Source organism: Nuphar pumila, chromosome 9 (assembly GCF_984573655.1).
Source record: "Nuphar pumila chromosome 9, dmNupPumi1.hap1.1, whole genome shotgun sequence".
NCBI lineage: Eukaryota > Viridiplantae > Streptophyta > Magnoliopsida > Nymphaeales > Nymphaeaceae > Nuphar > Nuphar pumila.
This window is the reverse complement of record NC_143257.1, coordinates 25272614-25287495: the sequence shown is the minus strand read 5'-3', so window position 1 is coordinate 25287495 and position 14882 is coordinate 25272614. Positions and strand designations below refer to the sequence as shown.

Below are 14882 nucleotides of genomic sequence, written 5' to 3'. Positions count from 1 at the left end.
GAATGAGATCTTTCATCATTTCTCAGGTCTCATGGAATTGCTCGCCTTCTAGCTCTGAGAAGCTAGTAATGGCTCCCCTAAACTCGTTGGTTCTACTTATGGAAAAGTATTTTTTCAGAAACTCCTTTTACATATGATCCCATGACTCTATTTTTATGGTATCTAAGGACTTTAACCAATACTTGACCTTGTCTTTCAATGAAAACGGGAAAAGGGTCAACTTTAAAGCACGATCCCTGAAATTTTGGATTTTCATGGTGGAGCATATTTCGGGAAACTCGTCAAGGTGCCTATATAGATCTTCGTGACTAAGACTGTAAAAGGATGGTAACTGTAGAAGGAAGCAACCACCTGTGTAGAGAGAGAGAGAGAGAGAGAGAGAGAGAGAGAGAGAGTCGGCTGCACAGAAACTAATTTCGTTACATTTGGAGTAGGGCTTCTCTATATATTAAATAGAAAGAGGCTAAAAGGAAAAATTACAACTAAGTTCTTATGAAAACAAAAATTCAAAACACCTCTAATATAAAAGAACTTTAACCTAAAAACCACCTATTCTCAACACTCCCCCTCAAGCTGGAGTATAGATATCAATCATGCTCAGCTTGTCACAACATTTTGAGAAATTTGGCCTAGCAAGAGGCTTTGTAAACATATCTGCAACTTGGTCTTCTGACTTTAGGTATTTGGTAGTGATATGACCAGCTTGAATCATATCTCTTACATAGTGGCAATCAACCTCAATGTGCTTTGTTCTCTCATGAAAGACAGGATTGTTTGCTATATATGTCGCCGCTTTGTTATCGCACATCATGGACATTGGAGAAGAAAACTTCACCTGGAGATCATGAAGAACAGTGCGAACCCACATCAATTCAGCAGCTGTTTGGGCCATAGCCCGATATTCTGATTCTGCACTCGACCTGAAAACCACATTTTGTTTCTTACTTCTCCACGAAATCAAGTTGTCTCCCAAAAACACATAGAATCCTGTGGTAGATTTTCTATTTACTACAGATCCAGCATAGTCAACATCAGAATAAGCTACTATCTCCAGAGTTCCACCTTTCCTGAACAATAACCCCTTTCCAAGAGAGGATTTTAGATATCTAAGAATCATTATGGCTGCATTCCAGTGTACCTCAGTTGGTTTGTCCAAAAACTGGCTAACTTTGCTTACTGCTAAAGCAATATCTGGCCTGGTCACAGTTACATATAATAGCTTCCCTACTAGGGAGCGATAACTTTTGCTATCAACTGGTTTTGACCCTTCTTCAAACAACTGAACTTTATGGTCCATGGGAATATTTGCTGGTTTAGCTCCCAACATGCCCGTTTCCTTTAATAAGTCAAGAACATACTTCCGTTGAGACAAAACCATCCCTTCACAGCTCCTAGCAACTTCTATACCCAGAAAATACCTGAGTGAACCAAGGTCTTTTGTAACAAAGTGTTTTTGAAGATGAGCCTTTGTGGCTTCAATAGCTTTCACATCATCTCCTGTAAGAATGATGTCATCCACATATACCACCATAACAACTATGTCAGAGTTAGTTTTCTTTATAAATAGTGTATGATCTGCTGCTGATCTATTAAAGCCAAAGTTTGACATCACTTCAAACAACTTTTGAAACCATGCACGAGGACTTTGTTTCAAGCCATAAATAGCCTTTCTCAATCTACACACTTTCTGACACTCCCCCTCAACCTCGAATCCTGCAGGTTGTTGCATGTAAACGGTCTCAGATAGATCACTATATAGAAATGCAATTTTCACATTTAATTAGCACAGACTCCAACCATGCTGAACAACAACTGAGAGAACAAGACAGATGGTACCCATCCGTGCAACCGGAGAAAAAGTTTCAAAGAAGTCAATACCATATGTCTGAGTATATCCTTTCGCTACTAATATGGCCTTGTACCTTTCAATAGAACCATCAAATTTGTATTTTATTGTATACACCCATTTACATCCAACAATGTCAGCATCTGCTGGGGAATCAACCAGATCCCATGTATGCTGAGATACTAAAGCATTCATTTCTTCTTGCATAGCCAGCTTCCAGCGATTATCAAGTTCTGCCTGTTGATAGTTCAGAGGAATGGTTTCAGCAGATAAGGCTGAAATAAAAGGCTTCATCTGATTTCCAATTCTGGCATCAGAGACAAAATGAGATATGGGATATACGGTACATTGTCGTGTCTCCTTTCGTAGAGCAATAGGCCTGTTATCATCATCTTGAAGATCACTATTGTCAGTAGAACTTACCTCAGGAGAAGAAGAAGATGAAGGCTCTTGAGGAAGTGGAGCTCTACGCACATATACCAATGGAGGATTATTAAATCTGGAAGAGGATGAAGTTTGGTTCGGTAATGAGGGCACAAATTCCAAAGGAAAAGGAGGTATAGGTAATGGAAAAGACTCAACTGGATCAACCTGCAGCGGGGAACCGAAAATAGAGTAATACGGAGAGGATTCCAAGAAAGATACATCCGCACTGACATACTCTCGGCGAGAAATAGGATCATAACATCGATAGCCCTTTTGATTTTTTGGATAACCTATAAATATGCATTTTGTAGCTTGAGCGGCTAATTTATCACGGTCAGAGCCAAGTTTGTGTACAAAACAAACACATCCAAGTATTTTTGGTGAGAAAGAAAAAAGTGGGGCATTAGGTTTTAGGATATGTAATGGAATTTGATCACCCACAGAAGACGAAGGCATGCAGTTGATCAGATAGCAAGCAGTGGTAATCGCATCATCCTAGTATAACGCAGGAATATTGGATTGAATCATAATGGTCCTGACAACATCAAGCAGGTGCCGATGTTTTCGCTCAGCCACCCCATTTTGTTGAGATGAATAGGCACAGGAAGTTTGGGGTTGGATGCCATGATCTTGGTAAAATTGCAACAAACCTTTTGATTTAAACTCGAGAGCATTATCAGTGCGAACAATCTTGACAATAGATTCAAATTGAGTTTTTATTTCAAGAATTAGGGATTTGATAATACTTGGAACTTCAGATCGTTCCTTTATTAAAAATACCCATGACAACTTAGAAAAATCATCAACAATAACAAGATAATAACGACACTGAGTCCTAGTAGGAATCTTACTAGGACCCCATACATCTACATGAAGAAGTTCAAAAACTTTATTACTAGACTGACTCTGACTCGAAGGGAATGAACTTCGATGATGCTTGCCCAACTGACATGCTTCACACTGAAATGATGTGGTGGAAGGAATCTGAGGAAAGACCGACCGAAGCTTTGACAATGAAGGATGACCAAGACGACGATGCCACTGAACAGGACTGAATGAATGTTCCACTGCAGCATAAACAATACCCATTGGATGATGTAGGTAGTAAATTCCATTTTCTTCATAGCCTCCACCAATCTTCTTCCCCGTCAGCAAATCCTGAAAATGACAACCCATTGGATCAAATATTACTCTACAGTTTTGTTCTTTTATAAGGCAACTAACAGAGAGTAAACTTTGAGGAAAGTTTGGAGCATGAAGAGCATTTTTCAACTGTAATGAGGAGGATATAAAAATATTTCCCTGACCAACAACCGGGGAGGAGCTCCCATCGGCTAATGAGACTCCAAGTTGAGCCTTAATGTCCTTTAGATATGAAAAAACACGTGAATTTCCACACAAATGTCTGGATGCACCAGAGTCAATAACCCACTTACTATCAGTCGGATGAAGATGATTTTCAATTGAATAGGCAACACCAGCTATAGGAGGGGTGAAACCAAAGTTACCAGTCGAGGAAGCGGGAGCGGGAAGCGATACGGGAAGCGGGAGCGGGAAGCGAGGCACTTTAAAAAATTTAGGAAGCGGGGAAGCGTGGGACCACTTAGAAGAAAATTCCGAACCGTCTCGGAAACGACCTAGGAAGCGAACCGGAAGCGAACCGGAAGCGAGGGGAAGCGAAAAAAATGAAAAAATGGGGAAGCGAGGGGGAAGCGTGGGGGAAGCGTGGGGGAAGCGCGCTTCCCATTTATGGGAAGCGCGTTTCCCATAAAAGGGGGACGCGCTTCCCATAAAAGGGAAGCGCACTTCCCAAAAAAGGGGGACGCTTCCCCTCACGCTTCGGAAGCGCGACGTTTCGCGCTTCCGAAGCGCGCTTCGGGGAAGCGCGCTTCCCCTTTTGCCTAGGCGCTTCCGGTAACTCTGGGTGAAACTCAAAGGTCGAAGAGCTATCAGCTCATCATATTCCGCACAACTAAGGGTGATACTACTTTCATTTGCAGAGATATTCTCTTGTACATTTGTTGCCTCGATAGTAGTAACATTTGCTTTAGGAGTATATGACTTTGATGAAGAAGAGGTTGGCCGACCATGCTTATCCCAACAACGATCTTCTAAATGTCCAAATTTTCCACAGAATATACATTGAAGCTTTCCTCTGCCTCCCATACCACGTCCACGTCCTCGTCCTCTGATATTCTGAATATTTTCACGCCCATAACTAGATGAGACAACAAGAGCAGATGACTGAGTCACAGGCTGAGATTGTGGCAGAGAGATCGCAAGTCTACTCAGACGATTGTAAGCATCAGCAAGAGTGAGAACATCTGATCCAGTCAACATTTGAACTTTTGCAACAGAAAAATCTGAAGAAAGACCTGTAAGAAAACGAGCAACCATGGTTTGTTCTTGATGATCCTTTTGCTTCGAGCAACAAAGAGGCCTGTGAGCATTAAGTCTTTCAAACGCAGCTTTGACAGAGGCATAAAACTGGGCCAAGGTCTGATCTCCCTGTTGCAAATTATATATTTCCTGTTCGACTTGCAGGATACGACTCACATTTGTTTCTTGTGAGTATGTATCACGAAGATTGTCCCACATCAGTTTGGCAGTATTATAGTAGATCAATCGATCTGCAATATGGGGTTCAACACTATTCATGATCCATGACATAACTATGTCATTATCTTCATCCCAAGTAACATATTTTTCCAATTTCTCAGTGGGTTCGCCTTCCAACAGAATATGTTTTCGACGATGTCCAGATACCGACATCATAAAAGTTCTGGACCATCTGGCATAGTTGGTTTCATTCAACCTTACGGAAGAGCCATACGAGAATGGGTTGGCAAAAGCCTTATACTCCCCAATATGTTCCATTTTAGAATCACATTTCGAATTTTCAGCCATACTGCTCATTTGAACAAGTATTCAAGTGAAATTTTCCAACACTGTAAGAAATCAGTCCTGCTGTTAAAAAACAGCCCACAACCAGCAGGGAATCACTCCAGCTGCTTTCACGACAGAGGGATAGCTTGAACTAACACAACACGAAACAAAACTCGACACAGCAGGGAGTCACGACCAGTGCTGTACCCAAACACACCACGATAATATTCAGTTGCAACACAGATGATCACGCCAACTGCTGTTCCCAAACCATATAAGGCATAACAGCCAATAAGACTTCAGAGGACAATTAAAGAGATCAAACATATCTTGATCACACGCAACAAGTATAGGAAATAAATTTCAGAATCACGGCAGGCACTCAATCAACACAAAAAAACATGAAAAATCACGGCTGGCACGCAGCAGCACATAACTTGCTGCGTGACCCAAACAGCCAACAACACAAACAGCCCAGCAGGAACAACCAACAGCATAAACAGCACAACAGTCACGGCAGGAACGCAACAGCAGGAAAGCAACTCGTCAATGTCCAGGAAATCACGACAGGAGATCACGAAGAAAAAAAAAACTCCAGATTCCAAAATAAAAAAGAGGTTACGGCTCCAGGAAATCCTCGCTGGGAGCTCCATCCTTAGATCTGTCGACGACAGATCTGGGTAACATCCCAGATCTGTTATCAGATCTTCCACAATCGCTGAACAGCAAACCTGATTTCACGTAGTCGGGGTTTTTCTTTCTTCGTTGGTGATGATGAGCCTCTCGTGGGTGATGATGAGCCTCTCGTGATCACGCTCCCGAGATCGAGTGCTCTGATACCATGTAGAAGGAAGCAGCCACCTGTGTAGAGAGAGAGAGAGAGAGAGAGAGAGAGAGAGAGAGAGTCGGTTGCACAGAAACTAATTTCGTTACATTTGGAGTAGGGCTTCTCTCTATATTAAATAGAGAGAGGCTAAAAGGAAAAATTACAACTAAGTCCTTATGAAAACAAAAATTCAAAACACCTCTAATATAAAAGAACTTTAACCTAAAAACCACCTATTCTCAACAGTAACATTTGGATAACACTAGCCTTAATCTTGTATTACGGTGCCCCTACAACAAGTCTCCTGATGCAGGACGCCTGGGTGTATTCCTTGGGAATGAAGTACTCCCTCAGAGGGCGTGTAGGAGCTACAGTCGCCATGTCACCCAAATGAATAATTCTCTCAGGATCTTCGACAAAGGGATGCTACGGGTTATCCAAAGTCCTACGCCCTTGCATACACTGGTATACGAACCAGGTATGAGGATGAACCTAATCGAATAATAAAAAAATCTAAGTACGAACACAAAAGAAAGTGAGCCTATATGTAGCTAAATATGTTCAAACCTGAATCTAACTATGTTAGAAAGTAAACTAACACAGATATTAATAAAGCAAGTAGTGAAATATTGTCTTTCGTTGTTCTCCGACAACGACGTCAAAAATTTGGTGACAATTTTGAAAACAATATTTTAAAATCAAGAACTATGCACCACATAATAATTTAAAACCAGTTCTTGCACTTGTTGCAGAGTAACAAGTCAGATTGTCTCCACAGGGAATGAAACTTAGGCAAAATAAATTCACTGAACTTTACTTTATTAATAACTGAAAAAGAAAATTACACTATTCTTTATTTACAAGTTAATAAAAACAAAAAGAGAACAAAAATAATAAAAATTCTAACTAAACTCGGGCCTTAAGATAAAATTCAGGGAGCTCTATAATCCTCTTCTCCGTTTGTATTCACCTCGGCCCACCCTCCTTATGTTGACACAATAGGGACATGTAATAATAAAAAAACAAAAAAGGGACCTACCCTAAAGGTTTACAAAATTAAGGAAACTATCAAAATTATGAAATAAAGGGGCTCTACTAAAGGGCCTATGAAATAAAAAAGGGCTCTATGTTAAGGAGACAAAATTGAAGGTTTACAAAATTCTGGAAAACTAAATTACGAAGGGCTCTTAAAAAGGGACATTAATTATTCTAATTCATTACCCTATTGAAATTAACTAAATCAAATAATTTCATTCAAATAAATAAAAAAAATATGAATTCAAAGAATGAATCTAACTAACACTTGACAACTACAAGACAAAAATTAACTAACTTATTAAACTAACTAACTAAAAAAATGAATAAAGAAATCATGCTAACCTTATGGCAAGAATTAAAACTAACTAAAGCTAACTCACTAAATGACAAAAAATAACAAACTAACTAATGAATAAAGAAACATGCTAACTAATTAATAAATAATAACTAACGTGATGTATGAATTGCAAAACTAAATTAATCTAACAAAATCTGGAATTAATATAATAAAGAACTAACCTATCTACTCTAATTAATAAATAACTAACTCAAAGAACAAGAATCAACTACTTTTATTTATAACTAATCTAACAAAGTTAAAACTCGAACTAATCTAATAATTAACTAATGTGAATTAACTTGAAACTAAACTAAGTAATAAATGCTAGAAATAATAAAGAGTTGCACTCAAATTTCTAACTAATTATCAATGCAAATAACGAATAAAAAACCGGCTATTGAATATTTAACAAGACTAAAGCTATTTTGACTAGCGAATTGAAATTAAAACTAAACAAACCAACGTACATTAAACTACTAAACAAACCAACATACATTAAATTACTACTAACTAATGAATTGAATGACAATAGTCTGCAGAACACCACGATTATTCTATGAAGAAAACGACTGCTACTTTGTTTAAACGAAAAATGATAAAAGTATAAATCGACTAACAATTAATTGTTTAATAGAAAACGATAATTGACAATTGAAACAACTATTTTATAATCTAATTACTGGAATGAAATTCTGAGATCAAAACTAACATTAACCAACTGATAAGAACCGAAATTAAACCAAATCTATGCAGCTAAATAAAAAATTAAAATAACTAATTTATTTTCTATTGATTTATCTAATTAAATCTAATAATTAAATAAAAACTAATTTAAGCAATTAATAAAAAGCAATAACATGACTTAAACATTAAATAAACTAATCTAATGCTGAAAATAAACAAAAAGGAATCAGATCTAATTGACGAAAATTAATAAAGAATAAAAAATCTACAAAAGCCCTAAATCGGCTATTGAGAAATTACTAAATAATTAATTAAAACTAAATAATAAATTAAAGAATCTATTCTAAATTAAATTTAACCTAGATCTGAACCTAAACTAACTTAAAATCATGAAAATAACAAAAATAATCTAATCTAAACCTAACAAATTCAAGAAAAATCCAAAACTATACCTGAAAAATCAGGAAAATCGAAAAACCCTAATTTTTCCTAATTTATTTTATGAAAAAATTAAATATAAAAATAAAGAAAATTAGATCTACTCTAAAACTAAGCAAATATAAAAATAAACTACGTTACGGATTCATAGAGACAATTTTTACAAATCAGAACTTACTCGACGGGCCTTTTCGATTAAGTTCTTTGACCCGGACGAAACAAAACTCATCCAAAACACCAAAAAGAAAACAATCAAACCTCAGATCTAGACTCTAATATACAAATAGTACCTAATACCAAAAACCCAAAACGAAACGAAAAATGAAAGAGGCCAAGACTCGGATTCTTTATACAAAACAAAGGGTTAAAAACCGAAAAGTAAAGAGGGGGAGGAAGGTGCACCTTAAGGGCTGCCCGCCGAATGTGGGGGTAGAAGGGAGCAGACTTATACCTTGGTTTTCATGTCACAAACATTCTTTTTGTTGCTGGAATCCATTTTTGGCTGCAACACGCTGAATACCGAGTTGACGAAGAGGAAGATCGATGGTGGAAGAAAAGAGACCGGTCACTTGCAGGGGGAGATTTCTCGGCCGTTGATAGTGAAGGTAAATGGTGGTTCGCACCAAATCCGAGTTGGAAGTCTCCGACCATAGTACCTGTAACAAAAACGAAGCCAAACAAGAAAAAGAAACATGCAAAACAATAGAGGAGAAGATCGGAAATCGCAGGCGAGGAAGAACAAGGGGGAAGAAGTAGAAATCAAAAAGCAAAAGGGAAGAAAGGGTTCGGGAGAGAGGGTGGCATGAAATCTTAGGGGAAGACAATGAACACAGGTCTGGATGTTCCCTATATGTAGAAAAACTTTTTACAAATTCCAAATCACGGCCTATTTTACACTATTTATAAATTAGTACCTAGAACTTTTAAAAATTGCTAAAAACCACCTATGCCAATTTTAGAGGGCCTTTTTGGATATTATTCACGTGTGGATTTTGGACTTGGGTATGGATTGACGTGTAGACCAGATCTCAATGCTATTTGCACAATTTTGGATTGGATCTGAATCCAAATTGCATCAGTACAGATCCAATTTCTCAGAAAATGCTCTAATTTCTTCGTTTTAACTCTGATTCTGATGAAATTTGAACCATAGTTCCTTTATACCTAAAACAACATAAAAATGGTGTTTATGCTATAAAAGTTCATATAAATGCATGATTTTATGATTATATGATATGCATTTCATGCATTATCATCTAGATAGGATAATATAACCCTGGGTTATGTTGACCGCACCCAGGGTTATGTTGATAACATCGGGTGCCGCACTTGCACCCGCGTCGTGTCGACGAGGGTGCGGCACCCGGTTAGCCGAGTCCCTGTGACAATTGATTTGATTATGTCTTTTGCAGCTGCTCGTAGAGACATAAATGCTTCATATGTGATTTTTTATTGCAGTTTGTGCATTTCATCATTGTTTCGTGTGTTATGATTTTTTAGAATTTTTGCTATTTTTTTCTGATTTTTTCTGTTTTGTAGAATTTTATTTTATTTTCAAAATTTACGATTTACGATACGATACATATCTTATTTTGGGCCCGACCGATACGGGTTGCGATACGATACTTACAACCTTGAGTAAACTAGTAATCACTAGATTCACTACCTTTCTAATAGTGCATACTTAATAATTACAAATAAAAGAAAGGCGAAAAAACCTTAAATGTGAGGTTTATTACTTTATTTGTTGTTCACATTCCACAATCCCACATCGTGAAAACCCCCTAAATGTGCATCGTGCATCGCCTCTCAGAGGCTCGCCTTGTAGAGAGAGAGAGAGAGAGAGAGAGAGAGAGAGAGAGAGAGAGAGAGAGAGAGAGAGAGAGACTGGATGTCGGTGCCACTGGAGGGGAAGAAGCTTCTCAGGAAAATGGGGGAGGGGAATAGTTGGTCGACCCCCCTTTTATACATTTATTACATTAAAACTGGTTCGTCTCGAAACGAACCAGTACAAATACTGGTTCGACCTGGTGAATCGGGTCGGAACCGGTTGGATATGTATCCTAAATAGGACAATTCAGGATTAACTCGGCGAGTTGCCGAGTCCATGCCGAGTCGGGCGATTCCTAGCCGATCCATGCCCGAACCTGGATAAAACAGCTCTGGGCTGGATCGGTGTCCCAGTTACTAGGCAATCCGATCTGACTTGGATGATTCCTGTGTCGGATCACCGGGTTTGCCAATTATGTTCTAGTGGCCCTATATATATATATATATATATATATACTCTATCTCTTGTAGTTAAAAGTTCCTCTTTCTCTCTGTCACGGACACATATGTGTGCATATATTATAGCCTTCAATGTGTCTAATACTTTGCAAGACCATGTCCATGTATAGGTAGTGCCATTTGATGTATGCAAGTGGAAAAATATTTAGATTTTATAATTATTTCATTAAATTGTGTAAACTTTGTATGTGTTCATCAAATTCAAACCCTTTGCTTTTATAATCTGCATTAATTGTAATTCCTTCCATTTATTCTTTTCATCCTATCGGGAATTTCCTTTTCAATTTTCTGTCATAATTTTATCACTAAAGACCTGACGAGTTGGATACCACCAGACATTTCTCTCTCTCTGTGCATGTGTGCACTTATGAGTGTTAACAAGGGCATGGACGCGCCAATAGTTTTAACTTTGGAAGAAGTTCTGTAATTTTAAAGCATATGCATCTCTTTTACTTGTTTGCTGCAGGTGATCGGTATCTGAAACCCTGGATTATTCCTGAACCTGAAGTGAGATTTGTTTCTCGAATGAAAGAAGATGAATGCCTTATATTGGCTAGTGATGGCTTGTGGGACGTCATTCCTAATGGAGAAGCCTGTGACATTGCTCGCAGGCGGATTCTGCATTGGTATAAAAAGAATGGTGTGACATCTTCTACTGAGAGGAGTCAAGGTATGGATCCTGCAGCACAATCAGCAGCAGAGCATCTCTCCAAGCTCGCCCTTCAGCGAGGAAGCAAAGACAATGTCACTGTTATTGTGATTGACCTGAAGGAAAGAAGGAAATTCAGAATAAAGACTTAGACTTGCTGACTTAGGTCTCTTCTTGAGTCCAGTTATCAGAGGAACAATGAGAATATAACCCAGGTTCAGTCCTTTCAATCGATACATTTTTAAGCCCATCCAGTTTTTTCATGATGGCTGTACGATTGTGGTACTCTGTAATATAATGACTGTTGAAATTGGTAACCATCCAAAAGGTAGGCTTTTCCTTGGCTTCTTTTCTTCTTTCCTCTTCGAGTAAAGTAATTGAAGTTAAAGCTAAGGTAGCCTTTCTGTGATCATGTGATTTCCCTTGTTATGCTTTTCTGGTCCTGGTGTAAGTCAACTGGCTACATCACATGCAGCTGAAAATTAATGTCTTCTACCTTCAGTTAATGTCAACAAATTTCAAATGTTCATAGGTCATTTCTTTCTCGTGTAACGCTTGGAGTGTTTGTCTATATAAGCATTTAAGCTTGTATCAATTCTTTTTACTACCGTATCTTGTCCAGAATCATCTTAATGTTTTGTTGTGAGTCATTTTCCTAAAGATGCTAACCAGTGATTAAAGATTAATGCTCAGCAGATGTAAAGAAAACCAACTGTATCTGAATCTAGAAACTACCATAGCCACAAATATCACCATATTTTGAAAATATTGCAACACTTACAGGAAAATTATGTCAGCCGATGTTACAGGATATATATATATATATATATATATATATATATATATATATATATATATATATATAATATTTCAAAATATCGGCTATAAGATGAATATTGCGATAATATTGCTATGATATCACAATATGTTTCAAAATATCTTGCTTTGTATGCTTAAATAATATATTTTTCCTATTTTTTGTTTGTTTTATTTATAAAAACATTTTCTAATTGTTTCTTTACGAATAAATAATACTTTTAGAAACCTTTCACTTATCTTTAATTTTTCTTGTATTTAGAATTTTTTTAAAGCATCTGAAATTTTCCTGAGAAAAAACACTTTTTAAAAAAAAATGTCGACATGATGATACTTTGTATTGAAAGATAAATCACTGGATTGGCTTGTAAATGTTAATTTATTATTAATAGAATTCGGACCATAGCCTCCAGCGTTGATTCAAAAAAAAAAATCCTGAGAAAAACCTTGCTGAGAAGTTACCGAGAACAATATTTGTGGTTATGGAAACAGAAGCTTTTATTTCCTGGCTTAGGCCTGCTGGAATGCTCCTCTTGGCAATGAATTTGGGACTCAAGCACCGTTATACTTGGAAACCTCATTGTTTTCTCACTTTCATTTCCTTGTCTTTCATTTTCAGATTTGGAGCCACAACTGTTTCCTCATTTATCTGGTATACAGTAGTAAATAATTTAGATGACGTTTAACTTGCTGTTATCCATATGAATAGTAGAGATAATTTATAAAAGCTTTCAAGGTGACAATTTTGGCAGGATAATAAAATTATAACCAAATTCTTGACGATTTGTATTATTTTGTCAAATAGCTCCAAACATGATTAACCAATTCTCTACTTTGTTTTATGGCCTGTGCTCTGTCATTCATGTCTTCTGTTGTGGATCTCCATCACACTGGTTGTCTATATCTGGAAATCCACATGAACGATTAGTCAAGCACACAAGCATATATATATATATATATATATATATAGAGAGAGAGAGAGAGAGAGAGAGAGAGAGAGGTTCTAACTTTGATAACACATTGAGTGACTCAGTCTATGACCCTGTGACCAGTCTTGCACGAAATGCAAAATATAAGCCTGTCTGGATAATGGATATGGACACGGGTCAGTTGCACTGAGTTTCTAGAAGATAGTGTGGCTTTGTAGTTGGATGCACTGTTTTCCAGTCAGGCCAGTTGGTGCAAGAGATAGTGGTGGAGTGGCTAGTTTAGAGAATGGTCGGTTTCTTGGTTATGCTATGATACAACCACCTATGTTCTAATATATTCATCCTTAAATTGTGCATTTAATATCCTTTGTCACCGCTCATTGTGTATGGGGACTGACCAGAGTTATCTCGGAAGCGCCTAGCCTATTGGGGAAGCGTGCTTCCCTAAAGGGCATTTCGAAAGCGTGAAACGTCGCACTTTCGAAATGCACTGGGAAGCGCCAATTTTTTTTGGGAAGCATGCTCACGTTTCCTTTTTATGGGAAACACGCTTCCCCCTTTTTTCAATTTTTTTGTATTTTTATTTTTATTTTATTTTCTCTTTTTTCGCTTCTCCCTCGCTTCCGGTTTGCTTCCTAGGTCGCTTTCAAGACGATTCCTGATTCACATTTAAGTCATCCCACGCTTCCCGTTTCCTAAAATTTTGAAAGTCCACTTCCTGCTTTCGCTTCCCGTATCGCTTCCCGCTCCCGCTTCCTTGACTGGCAACCATGGGACTGACATATGGTTACATTACTAAAATTTCTTTGCAACAAGAGATGTCAGTCATGAATTTGACTATAATTTTCTTTAAATCAAGTTGCCATCCTTGCCATGAGCTGCAGACAAAATGGTCAGCAATCTGGTGAACAAAAGTTTCTTAGAAGTGAGAGCAATATTGTTACCAAGGTTGTAAGTTTCGTATTGTAACCTGTATCGGTCGGGCCTAAAGTTAGATACATATCGTATCATAAAAAATCGTAAAGTTTTACTAAAAATTTTCCAAAAATTTCAAACAAATCAAGAAAAATCAGAAAAAACTTGAATTTTTTTAAAAGTATCATAACACATGAAACAATTATGAATTTAATAAAATACAATCATAAAATTACATATGAAGCATTTATGTCTCTATGAGCTGCATAAAACATCATCAAACAATGATGAATTGCATAAGATAAAACTATAATATTACATATCAAAACAATTATGTGCTATGAATTGCGTGCATAAGACATCAGACATTAAATAATCAAGATAATATGCTATAAATGGCAATCTCATAAGAAAAATGCAAACTATGAAATAATATGCTATTAAATAACGAATCTAGGCTAATAAGTCACAAGATTCATAATAATATGTGTTTATATAAAAAAACAATATTTTTTTAATGCTTAGAAATTTTACATAACTATTTTTTTAAAATTTCAAACAAAAATGAATTAGATAACGTCAATCATTGAGTATCATCAACATCATATTTTTTTTTTTGGAAAAAAATCTCTCTAAATTACTCTTAAGCTCTTTAGGGATGAATATGAACTAGCCCCAAGGGGCTTTATATGTTTTCGTAAAAAAATTGAAATAAGTCCATTTAAACTACATTTATAGCATATCTTAAGATATGCCCCATATTGTAGTGTATCGTAAGATACAGGGGCGTATCGTATCAA

At 37.0% G+C, this 14882-nt stretch overlaps 1 protein-coding gene across 1 annotated transcript in view; it reads left to right on the top strand.

Moving 5' to 3' along the window:
- Window positions 1-11956, top strand: part of LOC149828505 (protein phosphatase 2C 50-like) — a 34071-nt gene extending 22115 nt beyond the window's left edge. The window contains exon 5 of the mRNA XM_090017622.1: window positions 11240-11956. Within this exon, the coding sequence (XP_089873748.1) occupies window positions 11240-11574 (335 nt within the window). The 3' untranslated portion in view covers window positions 11575-11956. The remainder of the gene's footprint in view (window positions 1-11239) is intronic.
- Window positions 11957-14882: the final 2926 nt, after the last annotated feature.